Below are 22347 nucleotides of genomic sequence, written 5' to 3' on the forward strand. Positions count from 1 at the left end.
CAATGGGGACCATGTGAGATTGTGAAACCACTCTCAGATCATTTTAATTTTAAAAGAGGTGAGATTTTGCATGACTTGTAGCATGATAAAATGGACCTCTCTGGGCTGTACAATCTGATGGACTAGGAGGATTATCTGCAGCAATTGTTGGTAGCTGAGGACGATTTTGCAGGTGCATCTGCCCCATCCTAGGCACACATATTTGTGTTTATGTTCTCATACCTCAGGAATGAAAAGTTAGTTTGCTGTGAACTGAAGGGCAAAGGATGTTCCTGTGCCTTCATGTTCTCTCCTTCCTCATGTCCTCTTCAATCCTTGTCCTACTCAAAGTCTTCACTAGGTGAAGTTTTTTTAAAAAATGTTTTTCAGTCACTTTGCTCTATCCTGGGTAAATATCAGGACTGCTTCTGCAGGCTAGTGGTCTGTTGAATGGCAAATACAGCAAGCAGAATAACCAAAATGTTTTTCTGTGAACTTAGTAATTATATCATGTTTGGCCAAATGTAATATACTTACAAATTCTAAAGACTGGGCAACTACAGTCTCCCTCTTCATCTGGTAATGAACGCTATTGATCTTGAATTGTCGGTTTGTTGGGGAAAACGGGAAACTGTGTTCTTCACTTAGGAAGAAACAGTTGGAATTCCAAACATTCCTTTCTTGAGATGATAGTAAGGGCTGTACTGCTTCTTTTAGCTAGAGCCCTTCAGGGACATTTGTGGAATCTCCGTTCATGCCATAGGCCACACCAAGGGTTTGCAGAGTGCCTTTGGGTAGTCTGAATGTTTGTATGGTGAAACTCTGACGGTCTGACAGACACGAGAGATGATTCTGGGAATTGTATCAACTATAATAAAAAATCATTCCCTCGACTTGTGGTGTGTTTGTCCACCAAATCCCTAATCTTGTTTAAGAAGTAGTGACTTCTTCAGTGTTTTCAGATTTTACTGATCAGGCAGTCAAAGCACATATCCGTTGCCATTGTGATAACTCAGGGGTGGAATGACTGTCCTCCTGTCATGCCAGAGTAGAAACTGCTCCTGCTTTTCTCACCAGTGAAGGACTTGTACTGACTCTGTGTTCTTGGCTTTCACATATTTTCGATGGTAACCCACAGTAAGAAATCCATTTATCACTGTGACCCAGTATACATATAAATGTATCCTATATACCTGGAGCAGCGTTTCATGGAAGCATACCCTTACCTTACATGTGTAATGCACGCTGATATTTGCTGTTCTGCTTCACTTTTTATTGGTCTGGTTGTAGCCATGTGATTGACTCATCACTTCTCTTGAGTCTCAGTACACAGTCACTTTGCCTTAGGCGCAAATGACTTCCAGCTGCCATTAACAAAGCCAGGTCTTTGGTGACCATAGAATCTTAATTACGTCTGTAATGAGACTGTCTTTCAGAAGTTCTCAGAGTTAAAAGAAGTTACCTCATTTGCCCCCTCCCCCACCCTAGTAAGATGAAATAACTGGGTTTTTTTAATGTTTTATTTTGAAGCAATTTCAAACTTACAGAAATATTTCAAGAATAGTACAAAGAACTCCTGTATACCCTTCACCCAGAGACCACATTCAGATTTCACCATTGTCCCAATAATGTCCTTTGTAGCAGAAGGATCCAGCTCGGGATCACCATTACACCAGATTCTCATATCTGTCTGGTCTTTCCTTGACTTTCGTGACCTTGACATTTTTAAAGATAACAGGCCTATCACATGTGTCCCTCAGTTTGTGTCCAATGTTTCCTCATAACTAGACCCAGTTTTTTACCGTAATGTCATAGAAGTGACACTTTGCTCTTCTCCTTGTGCCCTAAAAGTTTGTCCCACTGCTGACTTCTCATCACTGGATTAACATGGTGTCTGCCAGGTTTCTCCACAGTAAGGTTCCTTTTCCTCCTTTGTGATTAATAGATATTTTATGAGGTGATACTTTGAGATTATGTAAAATCCAGTTCCTCATCGTACTTTTCCCGCTAGTTTTGGCATCCATTAATCTTCCTTTCTTGGATTGATTTCACAATGATATTTGCCAAATGGTGATTTTTCTAATTTCATTACTCTTTCCACACTCATTAGTAGGCATTCTACTATAAGGAAGAGCTTTCTCTCCTCATTTATTTTTTCATTCATTTATTTATATTAGTGGGACTCATGGATTCCTGTTTTATTCAATGGGTTATAACTTGTTACTATCATTGTTTATTTTGATGCTCAGATTGTCCCAGGTATGATTTTCAAGCAAGTCTCTGCCCTTTGTCACTCCCCCATGATTGTGTAAGTGCTTCCTTACTTTCTGACACAAGGGAGCCAGGCTCCTTTGCTCTCCCTGCCCCAGCTCTGCAATTAGCCATTTCCTGTTTCTTTGGGGGGAGAGTGGCATTTAGAAACAAGGATCTGGGCACCAGGTGTGTGAAATGCTACTTACTGGGTGTTGGCTCTTCTCAGGCCCTCTTCGTGCACAGAGCTAGGAAATACATATATAGGTACATTTACTTACACAGGCACACATACACACACTTACATCTTTAGATATTTATGTATATGTGTATATGTTTATATATAAAATAAATATATATATTTTTTATATATATATAAAATCATTAGTTCACACCAGTACCTTCAATTCCTGCATACCACCACAAGGTTCTTTCTAGCTTTTCCTTTTTTCTTATTTATGCCTGCCTTCTCCAACAGTGAGAAACCTAGTTCCCATTATCCTCAGTATCTTTACTTATTTGCTCAATCCCTGTATAAACCCAATCCCCTAACTATACCAGGCTGCTATCTCCTACTGTACCCTTTCCTTACACTAGGGCACTACCTTCCAAGAAAGAAGATTGGGAGGGAGAGAGGAAGATAGATTGGTTTTTCCTAAAGCATTTGAAAAGGAAATTCTGTCATCTCTTTCAGTAGCCTGTTGCATAACCACAAGGAAAATGAGTGCATCTGAGCTCTTCGCTTAAGATTTTCATTTAGATCTTTACATATGCTTTCTTTTTTTTTTTTTTTTGTGAGAAGATTAGCCCAGAGCTAATATCCATTGCCAATCTTCCTCTTTTTGCTGAGGAAGAGTGGCCCTGGGCTAACGTCCGTGCCCATCTTCCTCTACTTTATATGGGACGCTGCCACAGCATGGCTTTTTTTTTTTTTAATTTTATTTATTTATTTTTCCCCCAAAGCCCCAGTAGATAGTTGTATGTCATAGTTGTACATCCTTCTAGTTGCTGTATGTGGGACACGGCCTCAGCATGGCCGGAGAAGCGGTGTGTCGGTGCACGCCCGGGATCCGGACCTGGGCCGCCAGCAGCAGAGTGCGCGCACTTAACCGCTAAGCCACGGGGCCGGCCCCACAGCATGGCTTGATAAGCGGTGCATAGGTCCGCACCCAGGATCCGAACCTGTGAACCCTGGGCTGCCAAAGCGGAGCACACGAACTTAACCACTATGCCACTGGGCCGGCCCCTTTGCGTATGCTTTCTAAGTGCATGTGCAAATTGGTCAAGCAGTTTTTGTGATAACTACCCTAAATTGAGCATGACCATATGCTAGGCACTGTGTTGATGATACATATATATATTAGGCTTAAAACAAATAACAACCTTGCAAAGTAGACATTATTATCACCATTTTTGAAGTAAGCCGGATAAGAATCAGTGAGGTTAAGGAACTTGACCATGTGAGATTTAAGCGGGGATTTGAATTTCAATCCAGGATATCTAACCTCAAGGCCCATACCCTTCCCAAACGACATGTACAGCATGGTGGTATGTTGGTTGCTTTGGGAATCATCACTGGGAGGCATTTTACCAAACTTGGGAATGGTACTGGAAATGTGGTGTACTACCTGAAAACTGCATTTTCTAATGACTAAGTGACACAGACAGTGACCAACCAAGAATATTTCCATTCAGTGTTTATTTTCACTGGAATGTGAAGGACACTCATGTTCGCAGGAGAGTTAATGTCTTTTGAGTGAAAAAGGAAACAGTAAATGCTCATTGACCAACCTGAAGAAAAATTAAATATAAAAGAACAAATGAACAACAGAAAGGGCTTAGATTTAACTTTCTGGAGCATTTATCTCTGTTCCTGTATCTCTGACATGTTCCTGTGAGTGTCTTTTTTTTATTTTTTATTTTTTATTTTTTGTTTATTGCAGTAACATTGGTTTATAATGCTGTATAAATTTCAGGTGTACATCATTATATTTCTATTTCTGCATGGATTACATCATGTTCTCATGTTTACGACCTAAATACTAATTACAGTCCATCACCACACACATGTGCCTAATTATCCCTTTCACCCCCCCCTCCCTCCCCCCTTCCCCTCTGGTAACCACCAATCCAATCTCTGTCTCTATGTGTTTGTTTGTTTGTTGTTGTTATTATCTACTACTTAATGAGTGAGATCATACAGTATTTGACCTTCTCCCTCTGACTTATTTCACTTTGCATAATACCCTTAATGTCCATCCATGTTGTCACAAATGGCTGGATTTCATCATTTCTTATGGCTGAGTAGTATTCCATTGTGTATATATACCACATCTTCTTTATCCATTCATCCTTTGATGGGCACTTAGGTTGCTTCCAAGTCTGGCTATTGTGAATAACACTGCAATGAACACAGGGGTGCATGTATCTTTACACATTGGTGTTTTCAAGTTCTTTGGATAAATACCCAGCAGTGGAATAGCTGGATTGTATGGTAGTTCTATCCTCGATTTTTTGAGGAATCTCCATACTGTTTTCTATAGTGGCTGCACCAGTTTGCACTCCCACCAGCAGTGTATGCGAGTTCCCTTCTCTCCACACCCTTTCCAACACTTGTTGTTTCCTGTCTTGTTAATTATAGCCATTCTGACGGGCGTGAGGTGATATCTCATTGTAGTTTTGATTTGCCTTTCCCTGATAGTTAATGATGTGGAACATCTTTTCATGTGCCTCTTGGCCATCTGTATATCTTCTTTGGAGAAAGGTCTGTTCAGGTCTTTTGCCCATTTTTTAATTGGGTTGTCATTTTTTTTGTTGTTGAGATACATGAGTTCTTTATATATTTTGGAGATTAACCCCTTATCAGATGTATGGTTTGCAAATATCTTCTCCCAATTTTTAGGTTGTCTTTTCGTTTTGTTGATGGTTTCCTTTGCTGTGCAGAAGCTTTTTAGTTTGATGTAGTCCCATTTGTTTATTTTTTTCTATTGTTTCTCTTGCCCGGTCAGACCTGGTACTTGAAAATATGTTGCTAAGACCGATGTCGAAGAGCGTACTGCCTATGTTTTCTTCTAGAAGTTTCATAGTTTCAGGTCTTACATTCAAGTCTTGAATCCATTTTGAGTTAATTTTTGTGTATGGTGTAAGGTAATGGTCTACTTTCATTTTTTTGCATGTGGCTGTCCAGTTTTCCCAACACCATTTGTTGAAGAGACTTTCTGTTCTCCGTTTTATGTTCTAGGCTCCTTTGTCGAAGATTAGCTGTCCATAGATGTGTGGGTCCTGTGAGTGTTTTGAGTACCTGGAATCTCCTTGAAGGATCTGAATTGGTCCATCTTTTCAGACCCTCTCAGATACTTCACCTTAGTCCGTCAATGCTGATTCCTCAGGCTGTTGTGTTTTGCCCTCCTCTTAGTGGCTGCTAAGAGGGTGCTGCTCAAAGGACAGGCGAAGGAAGGTCCTCTTCGCTAAGAGGCTGCTAAGGATACACCCCCTTGTCCTTCGCCAAGTCATGTAGCCTTTTGGAACTTCAGTTTCCTCATCTGTAAGATGATGGTAATGTACTTGTCAGCATGATTGAGAGGATCAGGGGACATGATGTATGTTAAAACACTTTGTGAAGTCTAAAAGAGTTTACAATTGTTAGTACTGCCTGGAAGTAGACAAAAGAGGGAAGTGAAAAGAGACAGAAAAGTAATGAGAGTAATCAACAGACTTTTTACATTCCGTCTTTCTAAGTGAAGAGGTCTAATAGAAGAAAAACTCACTCTTATCAGATGGGATTAACTATATAAGCAGGATCAAAAATATGAGATTCACAGATCTTAGAATTCTGGTTTGTGGTAGAATTGATGTCTTCTTAGGAAGTTTTTTAGTTTGGGAATCAGTCAGGACCCCTTTATAAACTCTTTTCAATTCTATTCTTCAGACCAACCCCCAAGCAGCTGATCGTTTCCTTTGATTTAATTTCACAAAATTGGTCATAAGAATAAAGAAGATATCAAAACAATTAGAGGAAAAAGAGTAGCAGGCTGGGAAGATTTGAAGAGAGAAGTATAAATTTCATGTGGGAAGAGGGAGGGCCTCTCTGGGCTCCAAGAGCCCAGAGAGAAGTGAGTTGTTACCTTGGGCATAAACCCATTGGCTTAGAAAGCATGTGGCCTAGAAATGTTGAATGGGGTGGTGGTGACAACAGAGTGCAGAAGATTAAATTTGAGATATTTCAAGGCCAAATCCAAAGTGCTTCAACACCAAGCAAATAAATTCCTTTTTCCTTAACTCCTGTTTTTCCCTGTGGAGACTCAGTCCTCTCGTCATGTGTCTCCCCTACTGTCTCTGTTTTCTCTCTTCATTTCCAACCCTCTTTCCTTCCCTCATATGTACCCCCTTTTCCATCTTGATGTTCCCTGATTATGGCGTTTTAGAAAACTCTGGTATGCTGTATACTTAGAGACTTTAATGTGCAGAGAGCTTCCTTTGCAGTGGGCTAGAGTTTCAATTTGCTGGGCTTCCTCTGGGTGCAGCAGGAATGACATGTCATTCAATTGGACGTGTCTAACCTGAAGGTGCTTTGACAGATGGTCTGTCTGGGCTTTGTTACTTAAGAGATCCAGGAGTTGAAAAATCCCGCTTCTCATATTTGGAGAAGTGTTCAGAGAAAGCAGCCTTTGAGACTACAGCCATCTGACTGAGGCAGTGGAACTGGGAGGTTCGTGGGTCTTGTCCCTAATCATGCCCCTGAAGAGCCTCCCTTTATGGCTAGAAGTTGGCAGGCTTTCTTTTCCTCCTACAAGTGGCAACCCGAATTCTGAGTTGAAAGTGAATCTTTGCCCTTGGCTCCTCTCCAGCATTCCTGGCTGAGCGAATAGGGATTTGGAATGTCAGAAAACAGAGGAGGGGAGGGAGAAGATGTGTGTGTGACTCTGAGTGTTTATATGTAAAAGCAGCTTCGTCTGGGAGAACTTAGGGAAACTTGACTTCCTCAGACTGCTTCTTTCTCATAAACTCTTGGTTCCTTATTTACGTTTTTTTGGGGTTTTTTTAAGTTGTTTAACCTGAATTTATCCCAGCAGTTGCAAACCCCTTCCAGCCCAGTGGAGTCAAGCTAAGGGAAGACAGCATGATTTCTAGAGGATCTGTATTTCTTCCCTCTGGATAAAGTGACGGTAGTTGTTCTCAGGCTCGTCCTCCAGCAGGATCCACGGTCGTCTTTCTTCTGGGATTTGATCTGGTGTCTTCGGGAACCTAGACTCAGGTTTTGTTGGGGAGCAAGTCTCAATAAGAAGTATCCTTTGGGAGAATCAAGGACTCAACCTAGGCGTACGAGATGTGTCTCAGCACGGTACCCTCCACCATAAGCCACAGTCCCGAGTGCTGTGGGGAGCTGAACGGGAGATATTGAGGGAACACGCCTCTCAGACTCTGTCGGACTGTGGACTGGTTCAGAACTCAAGACTATAATTTACAGGGTGGCTTTTATCCTTTATTTAGTTCTGTCCAAAGTCGTCTTTGTATCAACTCAAAAGGAGAGATTCTGTGAGGGTAACCTACAGAGGCAATTTCCCAGCTTTGTGTGAAGAATCCAGTGATTGAGTGTCTGTCTGCATCCTGAGGAACCATGTCCTCTTTATATACCCGAAGTAAAGAGTTCACGCGGAATAGGAAATCCCAGTCTGATTCTCCCCCCGCATCTCCCTCCCCGACTGCCAAGACACTCCGAGTAAGCAGCATTCTTTATTTACGTATGTTCATAGTTGTGTCAAAGGTGGAGAATGTGTATATGTGTGTGTCTGTGTGTGTGTGTGTATAACTTAGGGAGTCAGGTTTAGAGCAGAGGCATTTCAGACCATATGGGAATCAGTAGAGGAAAAAAACTTGCAAAGGCCCTGTTAGCTTTTCTGCAAGAGATTATGTAGTCTTAAGAAAAAGCAGACTCCAATGTGTCAGACTGCGATTTCTGTCTTTTAGCTTTTAACTGTCGGTTGTAAACTGCTTGACAGTACGATTTTAGAGTCCTTGTCACTATATTTTATGGGGTTTTCTTAATTTCTGTGGCTATATTTAGTCGCTCCCTTTCCTGAGTTTTATGGGTCAATATTAAGTTTCAAGAGAAAAAACTCCCAAATGGCCATGAAACTATGTATAGTAGAACTTCAATTATGTGCACGTTCTGCATGTACACTGGTGTAGGTGTGCGTATGTGTATGCCTTTGCCAGTTTTGTGTGTCTGTGAGTGATAAAGAGAGAAAACACACTGACGGAGGAGTCTTACTCCTCAGTCAGGCATCAGGAAAGTGCGTGCTTAAAAAGCCACAAAATTTACTCCTGGCTGTTGACAGCCAGCCCGTCTGGAGGTGTTTGTAATGTGCTGGGGAGATCCATTTGAGAAGTTTCTCCCTTTTCTCTAGTGAATATTTCTGTTGAAGTGATTTGCGTGTGGGCATTTGCATCTGATTTAGTGTCTTCCTCTGTAGGAATCTGACCAAAGCGAGGAGTGTTACCAAGAACAAGCGAGGAGAAGCCCTGATGGGCATATTAGGTAGTGGGCAAGGTATAGTTCCTTCTTAGGGAACAAGATGGTGTGTGCTGTGTATGCAGAGTAAGAAGAGGGATGGGCACAGCTTCCTTATTTGGGGAGCCGTGGGGAGAAGATCTTCAAGAAACCCAAATAGATGACTGCGTTTCTTTTGAGTGATTTTATCTCCATTTTTAATGGTGTTACTTACCGTGGAGTGGAATTTGTATGTGGTGTGTTGGTCCAGAACAGCCAGGGATGTTTAGTGACCAGAATACAAAAAGAATTTTGTTACCAAGCTGTTTCATTCGTAAGTCCCCTTTGTGAGAGGACCGAGAGGCGCTCTCACGTATATGTCACCATCATGGGTTCCGGGAGAGCCTCTTCAACACGAGGCTGCTGCCTCTCTTCTGAGGAGCCATGGAACACTTCCGCCAGCAGCTCTCGGGTGTTTGTTGGTGGGTCCCAACCGAGGTCCACAAAACCAAGCCCTTCTACTTCACTTCGTGTTCCCCTGTGTTCCCTTCCCTCTTGCCTCAAACTCAGTAGTACCTTTTGGTGGAAAGAGCCCCTGGCTGTTCACCATGGTAACCGCCATTCTCAGAGCAATGTGTGATACTTGGTGAGCATCCAACAGAATCTGTTTAGTGACACCCTCTGTCCCCTTCTCTGTTTGAACCCATTTCTTTAGAGCTAGGTATGACTTTTTCCTCTTGTCTTAGTCCTAACAGCTGCCATCCACCCTTCCCGCCCTCATTCCACCCCACAACCCCTGCGTTTTTAGACAGAGGTCACAGTGGGAGAGAATTTGGATTACAGGAAACCAGAACATGGATGGCTTTAATAAGAGACTGCTTCCCAATTTAGTGATCAGTGGCTGTGGATTCCCACAATTGTGTCAGTTTACTGTAACCAACTTCCAGTGTACAAGTGGGTTGTGCTATAGAGAATGACTTTCGTATATCTCTCATGTTCCATTATGTCATGGTGTCTTGAATGTCTGAGAGAGTGGAAGATATGCAAGACTCATTTGGAGGCTGTTGACACTCGGAACAGGTTATAAAACTAAGATTTATCTCCTAAGGTTCCACTGTAGCCTAGTTTCCTCTCATGTCCTGACTAGTGAGGGCATGCTTTAAAAACTGTTTTGGATGCTCTTTAATAACAACTAGTGTTGTGGTGGTGATGTTGTGCTCATATGCCTTCTGAGGCCTGGTTGTCACCGGCTGCTGCTTACGGATACAGGGATTAACATCTCTGCTTTGTAATACAAACATCACTGGGGAACTGGAGCTAGGGACAGTGTTCTAAACAGTCTAATACCAATAAAAATGTGAGCATTATATCCAGAATACCGAACATGTGCCAAGCGCATCACTTGCGTTACCTCATTTAATCCTCAGCCACCCTGAAAGGCGGGATTGCTGTCCCCATTTTACTTATAAGGAAATTGAGATCCATAGAAGAGAAGGGTATCTAGCACCACTCAGCTAGTAAGCAGCAGAGTCAGGTCTCTCTGACTCCAGAGCCATATTGAGCAAGAACACTGGAGTAGATACCAAATATATTTGAAGGTTAAGGACATGCTGGGATCAAAGATGACAGCTAAAAGCTTAGGTAGCTGTGGGAGTCCAAAATTCAGACATGATGGGGACACAGGACGCTGAAATTGCGGGAAGGAGGAAGGCAGTGTTTGCAGACGAAGGGGTGGTTGACAGGCTCTACTGGATCTCCCACACTTGATTCTCGGACCCCAGTCAGAGCATGTGAAATGACGGACCCCACAGAGCCTGAGACCTTGTGAGCTACAGGATTTCAGATTTCTCCTAAAGGCAGGAGTACTTGGGCCTTTTACAGTCAAGACGCCAGGAAGGGTCTGTGCATCTCAGAGTTAAGATCAGAACGGCTCTCACTGTCCTCATCCAAACTCCTGTGAGATGTGCACATGCAATTTCTGCTGGAGATTGCACAGGGTTACGAGAGGGGTAGCCTCTGCAGCCAACATTCTTCAAAATAGAAGACTGAAACTTTAGCCAGCACGTGAAAGTTTATGATTTTTCTTAGTGTTGTTAAAGGAGCTAAGTATTAAATGCTTCATATAAGGAAAATGTCCGCAAAGGGAATTTTAAAATAATGGTCGTTCACATGGGGAGAATACTTAGGACATGTTGCTCTTAGTCACACGTTCAGGACAAAATGGGCAAACTAAATCTCTGCGCAAACAGGTATTCTCTGTGACTTGAGAAAACAGATAGCAGGATGATTTTTCAGTAACTAGAAAACTGAAACTATCTTATCATACCTTTACTTTTAAACTCCCCACAGCATCTGATACTTCTAATGTTATGTAGTTCCATGTTTCTGTGCTCAGTAAACTTCTGACCCTTTTTAATAATATAAAAATCTAATGCTTGCCTAGCGATTGTGCAACTAACATCCTCCCTGATGAAAAGTCACTTAGATGCAGAAGATCGTGTGTGTCCTCACCAGCTGAGATTTTTGTTTACTTTCTCTAGTCTGTATTTCAAAAATATTTTTTATTCTCTGAATACAAAATCATACTGTTAAATGTGGTTTTTAAAAATACCCTCCTCCCTCTCCATAAGGAAGATGTCCATCATCCATCATTGTATCCCCTCCCCTCCATCCCCTCCTCAAATGGCTCTTCTAAGTGGTGTGCTCCTAATATTACTGTTTTGGTCTCTGTTGACCCTGAATAGTGAAATAGTTTTTTTAGACAATTCTTTTGGCTTTCAGACTTGGTTCACACTAGTTCAACATCTCTTTTGTCTCTAAAAATTGAGGAGCTCGGGGGGGGGGGCCGGCCCGGTGGCGCAAGTGGTTAAGTGCGCGCGATCCGCTGCGGCGGCCCGGGGTTCGCTGGTTCGGATCCCGGGCGCGCACCGACGCACTGCTTGGTAAGCCATGCTGTGGCGGCGTCCCATATAAAGTGGAGGAAGATGGGCACGGATGTTAGCCCAGGGCCGTCTTCCTCAGCAAAAAAAGAGGAGGATTGGCGAATGTTAGCTCAGGGCTGATCTCCTCACAAAAAAAAAAAAAAAAATTGAGGAGCTCGGGCCAGCCCCGTGGCTTAGCGGTTAAGTGCGCGCGCTCCGCTACTGGCAGCCCGGGTTCGGATCCCGGGCACACACCGATGCATCACCTCTCCAGCCATGCTGAGGCCGTGTCCCACGTACAGCAACTAGAAGGATATGCAACTATGACATACAACTATCTACTGGGGCTTTGGGGGGAAAAAAAAAGGAGGAGGATTGGCAATAGATGTTAGCTCAGAGCCGGTCTTCCTCAGCAAAAAGAGGAGGATTAACATGGATGTTAGCTCAGGGCTGATCTTCCTCACCAAAAAAAAAAAAAAAATTGAGGAGCTCCCTGAGTAACAGATCTGCTCATCTGAGTTCTCAGGGAAAGCAAAACAACTTCCAGTTCACTCTTGTTTCTAATAGGAACCATGCCAGGTATTTATTTACGGGAATTTGAAGGCTCAGCCTCTGTACTCACTCTCTGAAGCAACTGTATGAGGTGCTGGGTTCACACAGACAGTAGAAAAGCTTCCTTTTGATGTAATTTTCCAACAAAAAAAAGTAATAATCTGAACTACAAATACATTAGACACCTCTAGCTCTTGCTTTTTAATCCCTGTGTATGTTATTGGGTCTCAAGTCTATAAATTCTATTAACTTAGAAACTAGTCAGTTTAGATGGTTTAGCATTTTTAAATCATCTTAAAAGCAAGAGCCAGGTAATCTATTGGTCAATATTCTCAAATTATTATTTACTAATTTAAAAAAATACTGTTCAATACAGGGGATATCCAAAGATAACAAAATAATAAAGAATTTGCAAATTTTAGTGCTTAGTTGATATTTATTATATTGAATGGTCTCGAAGTAAGTGGGTCATCAGCTGAACCCTGGGAATCTTTTAATTAGACAGATTTTCATTGAATTGGTTGGTGTTTATAATAATAGGATTTGACCTGCATGTATAAACCAAGATCAGTAGCATTTTCCCATTTAATCTGGATTGCTATTCCTTCAGGCTTAACATCTGAGCAGAATATACAAAGATTTTTCGTAATATTTTTCACACAGCCGTTAATGTAAATAAAGGCAACAGGTAACCAGCTTGTTTTGTTTTGTAACCAGCTGTGCAAACTAATCAGAGTACATTTGATAAACAATTGGATGATAAAGGATGGCTGCTTTCATGGGAGCTTGTCTGTGTGGTGATGCTGGTTAACAGGCAGCATTCTGCCTCTTAGCCTTGCCGACCATCAGTGCTAATAATCCATCTCTGCATGTCCTTCCTGCTCTCCTGTGGCCAGCACCAAACAGTTCTTAGTGTGTTATCTTGCCTTCGTGCCTCTCATACTGCAACTGGACACCACCAATCTGGAATCCATTTTTCACTCCACTTTATAATCCGTTGTCATGGAATGAGAAACATTTGTCTGGGTGAATAATGCTAATTAAGCGTGCAATCTGTCAACCATTTTTTTCTCTCTAATTAAAACCACTAGTGTATGAGAGTTTTTTTTTTAATTCCACTCAAGAAAAGTCAGTAAGCAATAATTTTTTAGCCCAAAGAATCTTCCTAAGCAAGAGGAATAAACCTGTAGGGATAAAAGTAGTTAACCCATGTTAACCCATGTCTGCATAAAACTGGATGAGTTGGCGTCTGAAGTCTCAGTCTGTTGGCAGAGAGACTGGGAGTTTTGAAGGCATCAGTTGCTTTCTTGGACTTCCCAGGTGACAACACAGAGATGCAAACCCCCTGTCCCACCCGTGACCCTCTAATTTCTGTGATAAATGGTTATCAAGGCCACCTGACCTGTTGAATCTTCCCACAGTTAAAATTCCATGAGCATCTGCTATGTAGTAGTAGGCCCTATAATGGACACTGGCATTCAGAAATGGAAGACATAGTCCCTTTCCTCAAGGAATTGACAGTCTAATTGAGGAGGTAAAAGAGAAAATCAAGAATGACAACAAAGAGGGGGAATTTTCTCATAGAAATACATAGGAATAGGGTGTTGTATGTTTCAGGTGCTCAGTCAAGTGGTAAATGCATTAGCCTGATGTTTAAAGAACAGGAGAAGCTAGGTGGGCAAAGAAGGAAGCAGTAGTGCATTACAAAGGTGGAAAAAATATATGAGATAAACACCAGTGCATAAAGATACATGCACCCCTGTGTTCATTGCAGCGTTATTCACAATAGCCAAGACTTAGAAGCAACCTAAGTGCCCATCAAGGGACGAATGGATAAAGAAGATATGGTATATATACACAATGGAATACTACTCAGCCATAAGAAACGATGAAATCCAGCCATTTGTGACAACATGGATGGACATTGAGGGTATTATGCAAGGTGAAATAAGTCAGAGGGAGAAGGTCAAATACCGTATGATTTCCTTCATTAAGTAGTAGATAATAACAACAATAAACAAACACATAGAGACAGAAATTGGATTGCTGGTTACCAGAGGGGAAGGGGGGAGGGAGGAGGGCAAAAGGGATAATTCAGCACTTGTGTGTGGTGATGGGTTGTAATTAGTATTTGGGTGGTGAACATGATGTAATCTATGCAGAAATAGAAGTATAAGGATGTACACCTGAAATTTATACAATGTTATAAACCACTGTTACTGCAATAAACAAAAAATTTAAAAATATATATATGAGAAAGTATAGTATTACTTTGAGAGCAGCAGATCAGTGTGTCTAGAACAGAAGATATATGTATTTAGGAGTGTAATAGGAAATGGAGCTGGAGACATACCTCCGTGGGCCAGGTCATATGAGCTTAGCATGTCTTTCTAAGGATTTGGGGGTTACCCTGTGGATGAAGGATTGAAAAGTTAAAGTTGCTGTGATCAGAATTGCCTATTAGAGAAATATCTCTGGCAGCTGTGGAGACTGGATTGTAGAGGGAGGGTCTGGGGCGTGAGGGCACCTGGCCCTGACGGCAGTACTCCAGGCAGGAAATGATAAGGGCCTGGACAGAGACGTTCTCCCGGTAGTACAGAGAAGCCTCCAGCTACTTAGAGGGTAGAATTGACAAGACTTGGGATTGATATAATGGCGCAGGGGTGGCCTGTGAGGGGCAGAGTTAAGGATGACCCCAGGTCTCTGGTAAGGTGGTCCTGTAGAAATGGCATGACAAAACTTCATTGGCAGACACAGGAGTCTAGTAGAAGGTGTTGCGTGGGGAAATGGTTTCACTTTTGGGTAAGATGAGTGAGTGGTACTTTCAGAGGAATATTCATACAGTGATGCCCAAAAAGCCATTGGTCTGAATTCAACTCAGGAGAAAATGATGGGCTGAAAACATTGATGTTTATGATTAAAGCCGTGGGGGTGGTGAGCTTGTCCCAGGGTAAATGGCGTCAGAACATGGCTGGGAATAGAACCTCGGGGGTGACGGCTACAAGAGGAACTGTGCAGCTGCTGCCTGTGGTTTTCTCCCATCACCACTACTGGAGTCACATCGGGGAGACAGAGGTCTTGTATCCGTCAACTTCACGTTATAGTGAAAAACTTCAGTTCTCACAGAATCCAGAAATTTAGAAGGTCAGTTTAGGGTGAGTTGAGGTAAGAGTTTAGAGTTCTAATTTTATTCTCTGTACATAGTCAGCTCTGTGACCAGGGGTTGATTTTTCAAATTTGAAAAAGTTCCATGATTATTCAGCATTGTTTTTCACTTCTTCTCAATCTCATATTTGGGTGAGCTGACCATTAATCATAGTCAGAAGACCAAAGGGAAAGAACTAGAGTTGGCTTTCATCTGCCTTTTATTCTTTCTCAGCCCTTTTTCGTTTTGTTCTTAACCTGTTTATTATGCAGTGGGTGGTGGTTATCCACACCTGGGGTGTTACTTCTCATCACAGCGCCAGACTCAGCAGCCTGCTGTGGTTACACGATACAGGGAGTTCTACCAGTGAGATGGTTAGATAAAGATAGTAAAAGCATCATGGTCCATTATGAAAGCAACATTTTCATATGAGCTGTCACATCTTTGTGTTGATTTCCAAAATCAGCTTCACATGGTGGGTTATCTGGAAGAGAGTGTAGCTATCCAAACAGTGAAATAATGACCTTTAATGTCTGTAGGTTAGAAAGGGTAGGTAGGAATTAGCCTGGATAACCAAAATCTACAAATAATCTGAACCCTTTACCTGAGTGCCAAGGAATTTGTTTCAGCTTATTCCTCTTGCAGCGAACAAGCTTGGCAGAGCCAGAGGACCAAGGAAGGACAAGAGAGAGAATGGGACAACAGAGAAAACTGTGGTAACAACAGTGGCTAATATTTATAGAACATTTACTACACGCCGGGTACTGACCAGGCACTCACGTTTGTTGTCGCATTGAATGTTTGTGATAACCTTGAACACGGGGCACCGTTTCCCTCACTGCACTGGTGGGACACTGAGATAGAGTGAAGTTCAGTTGTTGTCTAAGATCACGCAGCAAATAAATGCTGGAGCCAGGCTGCTTACCAGTCAGCTGCATAGCTGATCTGGTGAAACCACCACGTCTCTGTTAAATAGCTCCTGAATTATTGCTAACGCCCCTGACTGTTGAATCTATTTTGAAAACAGAGGGCCAGCCCCGGTGGCCTAGTGGTTAAGTTCCGTGCACTCCACTTTGGTGGCCCGGGTTCGGTTCCCGGGTGTGGACCTACACCACTCATCTGTCGGTGGCCATGCTGTGATGGCGACCCACGTATGGAAAGGCAAAGATCGGCAACAGATGTTAGCTCAGGGAGAATCTTCATCAGCTAAAAAAAGAGAGAGAGAGAGGTGGTGATAGTAAAACCTATTTTAAAGGAGGAAAAACCTCACAGAAATATTTAGGAGGAGACAAATCTAAATTAGTAAAAAGTCAGAATTTTACATCATTTAAAAATAGGTATAGTTTTATTATTTTTGAGTATCTCTGGTAAAACTATTGCTAAGGAGAAAAGGTTTGCTGTGATCTTGAAGGTTGTCATTAGAGTCATTTTTAGTGAGTGTATTAATTGTATGTAAATATTTGTTCTGAAGTCATTTCTAAGTGCTCAAAAACAGATCCTTTAAGTAAGATCATTTCTCTTGTTTTGTTTATGCTATTAATGTGCTTTGTAAAATAATTTTTAGGGGCCAGCCCCATGGCGTAGTGGTTAAGTGCGCGCACTCTGCTACTGGCGGCCCGGGCTCGGATCCTGGGCACGCACCGACGCACTGCTTGTCCGGCCATGCTGAGGCGGCGTCCCACATACAGCAACTAGCAGAATGTGCAACTACAACATACAACTATCTACTGGGGCTTTGGGGAGAAAAAGGGAAAAAAAGGAGGAGGATTGGCAATAGATGTTAGCTCAGGGCCGGTCTTCCTCAGCAAAAAGAGGAGGATTAGCATGGATGCTAGCTCAGGGCCGGTCTTCCTCAGCACAAAGAGGAGAATTGGCATGGATGTTAGCTCAGGGCTGATCTTCCTCACAAAAAAATTAAAAATAAAAAAATAATTTTTAGACAGATGGTGCAAAGATAGGCTTCAACTCAGGATCTGTTAAACTGTAACGAGTTCTGAATTAGAAGAGCCTGAACTACTGAGGTTTTTCTTATCTGAGAGACCCTTCTCCTGCCAAAAATCAAACAAACTGCAAATGTGTCCCTTCTCCCAAAGGTCTACATTTTAAAATACCTGTTTTGCTCTGAGAGCAAAGTTTGGCCCGCTAATTCCAAAGAGCCCTGTGCGTCTGAAGACTCGAGGTCCGTGTGGGGTGTAAAAGGAGGAATCAAGGAAAGCTTTCAGTTCTTTGTCCGTCAGAGCTGCCGGGAGCAGTGTGGGTAACAGTGGCCCTAACAAGTCCCGACCTGTGCCACGTTTCTTACGGGTCGCACATGGAGACGTCTTTCTCCATGACCGCCCAGCTTGAAGACTTCAGACTGATGCGTCCACGAGGCCTGTTCCTTCCACGGAGCCCTACTGAAAACCTGCAGTGGGCTTTGGTCTCTCTGTTTGCTGTGTGTACCAGGCAGCTGGGGTCTGATCACCTCCTGGCAGTACTCTCACAGGGGTTTACGGTTGTGCTTATCTTTCCTCCCCAGAGAGTCTTTGAGATCAGAGCATCCTGTCTTAGGTTGTGTAAATATCCATTTTATTCCTCTAAGTATCACTCACAGAACTGGACACACAAAGGTACTTAACGTAAATACTCACAGGGATGAACACTGCTGCCTGATTAAGATCTGACCTCTCTGCTCCTGTCCCATTTGGCCTCCTGGAAGGAGTCGGAGGCCACGCACAGAGAATCCTGTTTCTGAAATGAAGGTCAACCATAGGTCTTCCCAAGGCAGTCAGATTCCTGTTTATTACAATATGCTACTGTGTCCATAGCTCTAAGATATGTGAGTTTGGTTTCTGTGGGGACGGAAAGAGAAAAAGCAAAGAACAAAGGAAGTCCATGACTTTGTCTGGAGCCTACTTGGAAGTAAAAAGTTTTACCTCATGTTACTTAGGTCCCAAGAATTTATTTCCTCTTGAAATGTGAGGTCTGGAAAGCCTCACTAACCCCTTTGTGAAGGTTTGATTCACAGCCTAGTCCAAATAAAATTAAAATAACTGCTGTCCAGACAGGCTGCTGGACAGTGACGGTTACCACGTAAAAACCCCGTCTCTTCCAGCCTCTGGGCCGGAGAGCTTGATGCCTAACAAAGTGTGGTGGTCAGAGCAGCGTCTCTTGAGGAGCCTTGACACCGTGGTGGTGAGACTGGACACTGACTTAGGAACTTTAAAATGTGCGGCTTCTTACACGCAGGACCTCACAACATTTTGGGGGGAATGATCACGCTACTTTTTTCATGTTTTCACCAAGCCTGTTTTTTGAATCATCTGAATGTATTTCATGGGCTGCTGTAGTTTCAGGTGGCTGTGCACACCAGCGTGGACCTAAAACTCTGAGCCGTGGGGAAAGGAAGAATATATTGTAAATGTAAGAAATGTGACCCTTGTGCTAGAGCCACAAGTTTTAGAACTACTCATTCTTTTTGGTCATTTTTGTCAGATATAGTATGCAACATGTGAAAGGCTAGATAGAGACTGTCTGAGCCTGCAAGTGTATTTATGGATTGTAAGAGTTTATGAATGATCTTTAGGTATAAGATGGCTTGCCTTAGATAGTTTAGAGAGGCCTTAGTGTATTCATATGTTCCCTTCTACAGTTAAGTACATTTTATGAGATCCAAGAAATCTGTAAATTCTTCAGAAGCTGTGAGTATCCACAAAGAAAAGGTACAAGCCTGCATAGAAAATCAAGCTGAAAAATTTCAATAATATTTAGGTAGCATGATCTATAGATACAACAAAAGATGAGTTTATTTCTATCATTTAATAAACAATACTTTTTCTTTAAAATATAGTGAGGTATACTAGAATATGTGAGGTAACATATCATCTCATTTCTACATGCAGTATTAAATTGATAGATGGGCCGGCCCCGTGGCTTAGCAGTTAAGTGCGCGCGCTTTGCTGCTGGCGGCCAGGGTTCGGATCCTGGGCGCGCACCGACGCACCGCTTCTCTGGCCATGCTGAGGCCACGTCCTACATACAGCACGTAGAAGGATGTGCAGCTATGACATACAACTATCTACTGGGGCTTTGGGGGGAAAATAAACAAATAAATAAAATCTTTAAAAAAATAAAAATAAAAATAAATTGATAGACTATTAAGAGAGTGAATCCTAAGAGTTCTCATCACAGGAGAAAATTTTTTTCCTTTTTTCTTTCTTTTCTTTTTATTTTATCAATATGAGAAGATCAATGTTAACTAAACCTATTGTGGTCATCATTTCACAATATATGTAAATCAAACCATCATGCTGTACGCCTTACACGTATACAGTGACATATGTCAATTATTTCTCAATAAAACTGGAAAAAATTGAGAGTAGTCACAATCTGGCGGTGAGATCTTTCAGAAATATTTATATTAAACTGAATGTAAGTACTGTATTTCTTGACATTCTTGTTTATTTTTGTTCCATGTGTATTAAGTAATTTGTAAACACAAATCAAGGAGTATAATATGATGAAGTTATATGTAATTAAATACTTTAAAAAGCTCAACTTTCTTGGAAGTATACTCTCATACACACACACCTGCTCACATGAATACACACTTTTTCCAGCATGAATCAGGGCTGGCAGCATTAATCACCCAACTGCAGCTGATTGCCTGTGTATTTCTTACTTTGAGGATGTTATAGATAAACTAGACCATGTTTTTTGTTTTGTTTCGTTTTGTTTTGTGAGGAAGATTAGCCCTGAGCTAACGTCTGTCGCCGATCCTCCTCTTTTTTGCTGAGGAAGACTGACCTTGGGCTAACATCCCTGCCCATCTTCCTCCACTTTATATGGGACACCGCCACAGCATGGCTTGACAAGCGGTGCGTCGGTGCACGCCCGGGATCCGAACCCTGGGCCACCGCAGCAGAGCGCACGCACTTTACCACTACGCCACCGGGCCAGCCCAGACCATGTGTTTTTTTAAGGGGGATCCTTGTGATAGTCAGAATTTCTAAAATAGCTCCCTAAAGATGTCCTGTCCCAATTTCCAGAGCCCATAAATATGATGAGAGAGTTCTCCCACGATTATATTATGTGGCACAACTGACCTTAAAATAGGGAGATTTTTCCAGGTGGGCCTCATCTGATCACATGAGCCCTTAAAAGCAGAGAGCTTTCTCGGCTGATGACAGAAGGAGAAGCCAGAGAAATTTGAAGTGTGAAAAGGACTCAGTGTGCCATCACTGACTTGAAGATGGAGGGGCCATGCGAGAAGGAATGTGGGAGTCTCTAGGAGCAGGGAGCAGCCACCAGCTGATAGCCAATAAGGAAATGGCGGCCTGAGACCAAGAGCCACAAGGAAGTAGATTCTGCCAACAACCTGAATGGGCTTAAAAACAGATTCTTCCCCAGAGCCTCCAGATGAGAGCCCCGCCAGCAGACACCTTGATTTCTGCCAGTGAGAACCTGAGCAGGGAACACAGTAGAGCCGTGCTGGCCTTCTGACCTACAAAACTGTGAGATATCAAATAGATGTTTGAAGTCACTGAATTTGTGGTGATTTGTTACAGCAGCAAGACAAAACTAGTGCCATGTGAAAATTTGATGCTATTAAGGAAATATTAATTTTCTAGATGTGGAGAAAAATGCCTAATACAGGCCCCCTCATCGCTGTCCTCTGCCGTCACATCTTTGCATAAATCTTGAAAGATTTTATTCCATCCCACACGTGTATTTCCAAATTGTGCAGGATCCCCAAATATATTACTGGAACAATGCAGACTCAGAAAGATCTATTTCAAAGCTAGAGAACAGTAGACTCTCAAGTTTCCCGAGAACCCTATCTATTTCAGTTATGAAGGGCACTCGTCCCTTAAGATCAAAGGCTAGAAAACCTTTGTCTCTCTTAGACATCTAGGAAACCAGAAATTCTTAAACTCAAGAAGTTATAAAATTTTATTATTTTTCAATTAACTCAGATGATTATGTTTGCAGAAGCCCTGAAAATGTGCAGGGTCTTCGCTGCAGCCACACTCACATCATTGGCTTGTTCATCGTCAATCACTAATCTGAGAACACTGAAGGGGAAGGCTGGTTCTGTGTAGGCCATCCCAGAATAGCTCAGATTGTTTCCCCTGGCTCAGCTAGTGCACGAGAACATGATATAAAATGTTCTTTCTGCTTAGTCCCACTTCAGGGAAAATGTAAATAGGAGATTTTTTCCCATCACCATGGGGTCAGGCCCTAACTCCAAAGGAACATAAGTTAAACCCGTTTCGGTCTTGGCAATAGACATGTGACTTGGTCTCATTCCTTTCCCTTGGGTCCAGCTTTCCAGAGCCACAATTTCATTTTAAACTTGGTCAAAGGAGTTTGGTTTTAATTATATGCCTTTCTGAACTCTCAATAACTTCCAAGTTAAAAGGTTTTGTGGAGATTTTTCTAAGCCAGTGTCTGGTGTTTTGAGAGCCCTACGCATTTCACAAATCAAAACCAGCCTGGTTCCTGTCCCTCTCCGGGATTGCCATCTGAATTAATGGTGATCTTCACTCTGTTCTTTTATTAGAAACAGGGCCCAACCAATGATATTATTATGGGAGAATTTCAAGAGATATGAAAGGAAGGAGCCTGCTTCTTGGCTTTGGAGCATTTTTAAAACTATGGTCTATCTAGCTAATCATTCTTTTTATTTCTACTTTGTGTATTCATATTGGTTTCTGAGCAGCTTTTAGTCTCTTCTGCTTCAGGGTTCCATTCACAACATCTGTTGCCCCCAATTGGGCCATAAAAGCTGTGAAAGTAATTCGTTCTCTGAACCGTTTTTATCTAGTTCAGACACCGGAGAGTCTCATCTTAATGGCTATCATTCATTTGTCTTTAATAGAAGGTAGAACAACAATCTGTAACAAAAACGCTTACAGAAGTTCCTTCTAAGACTTCTTGACTACAGCATATGACCTGTTACATTTGTGTATTAACCTGAAAATTAGACAGAAGACTCGTGCCTTTTCTAAAGTAAATGATGTCATCATGTA

At 42.2% G+C, this 22347-nt stretch overlaps 1 protein-coding gene across 10 annotated transcripts in view; it reads left to right on the forward strand.

The window, feature by feature from the left end:
* Positions 1 to 22347, forward strand: part of PPP1R12B (protein phosphatase 1 regulatory subunit 12B) — a 215298-nt gene that overhangs the window by 166359 nt on the left and 26592 nt on the right. Inside the window, exon 1 of one of the 10 annotated variants that reach the window (XM_058533836.1) lies at positions 6731 to 7948. The exons of the other annotated variants lie outside the window; for them this stretch is intronic. Coding sequence (XP_058389819.1) covers positions 7847 to 7948 — 102 coding nt within the window. The 5' untranslated portion in view covers positions 6731 to 7846. Of the gene's footprint in view, positions 1 to 6730; positions 7949 to 22347 lie in introns of those variants that run through there. 10 annotated transcript variants of the gene reach the window in all.

Source organism: Diceros bicornis, chromosome 38 (assembly GCF_020826845.1).
Source record: "Diceros bicornis minor isolate mBicDic1 chromosome 38, mDicBic1.mat.cur, whole genome shotgun sequence".
In the NCBI taxonomy this organism is placed as follows: Eukaryota; Metazoa; Chordata; class Mammalia; order Perissodactyla; family Rhinocerotidae; genus Diceros; species Diceros bicornis.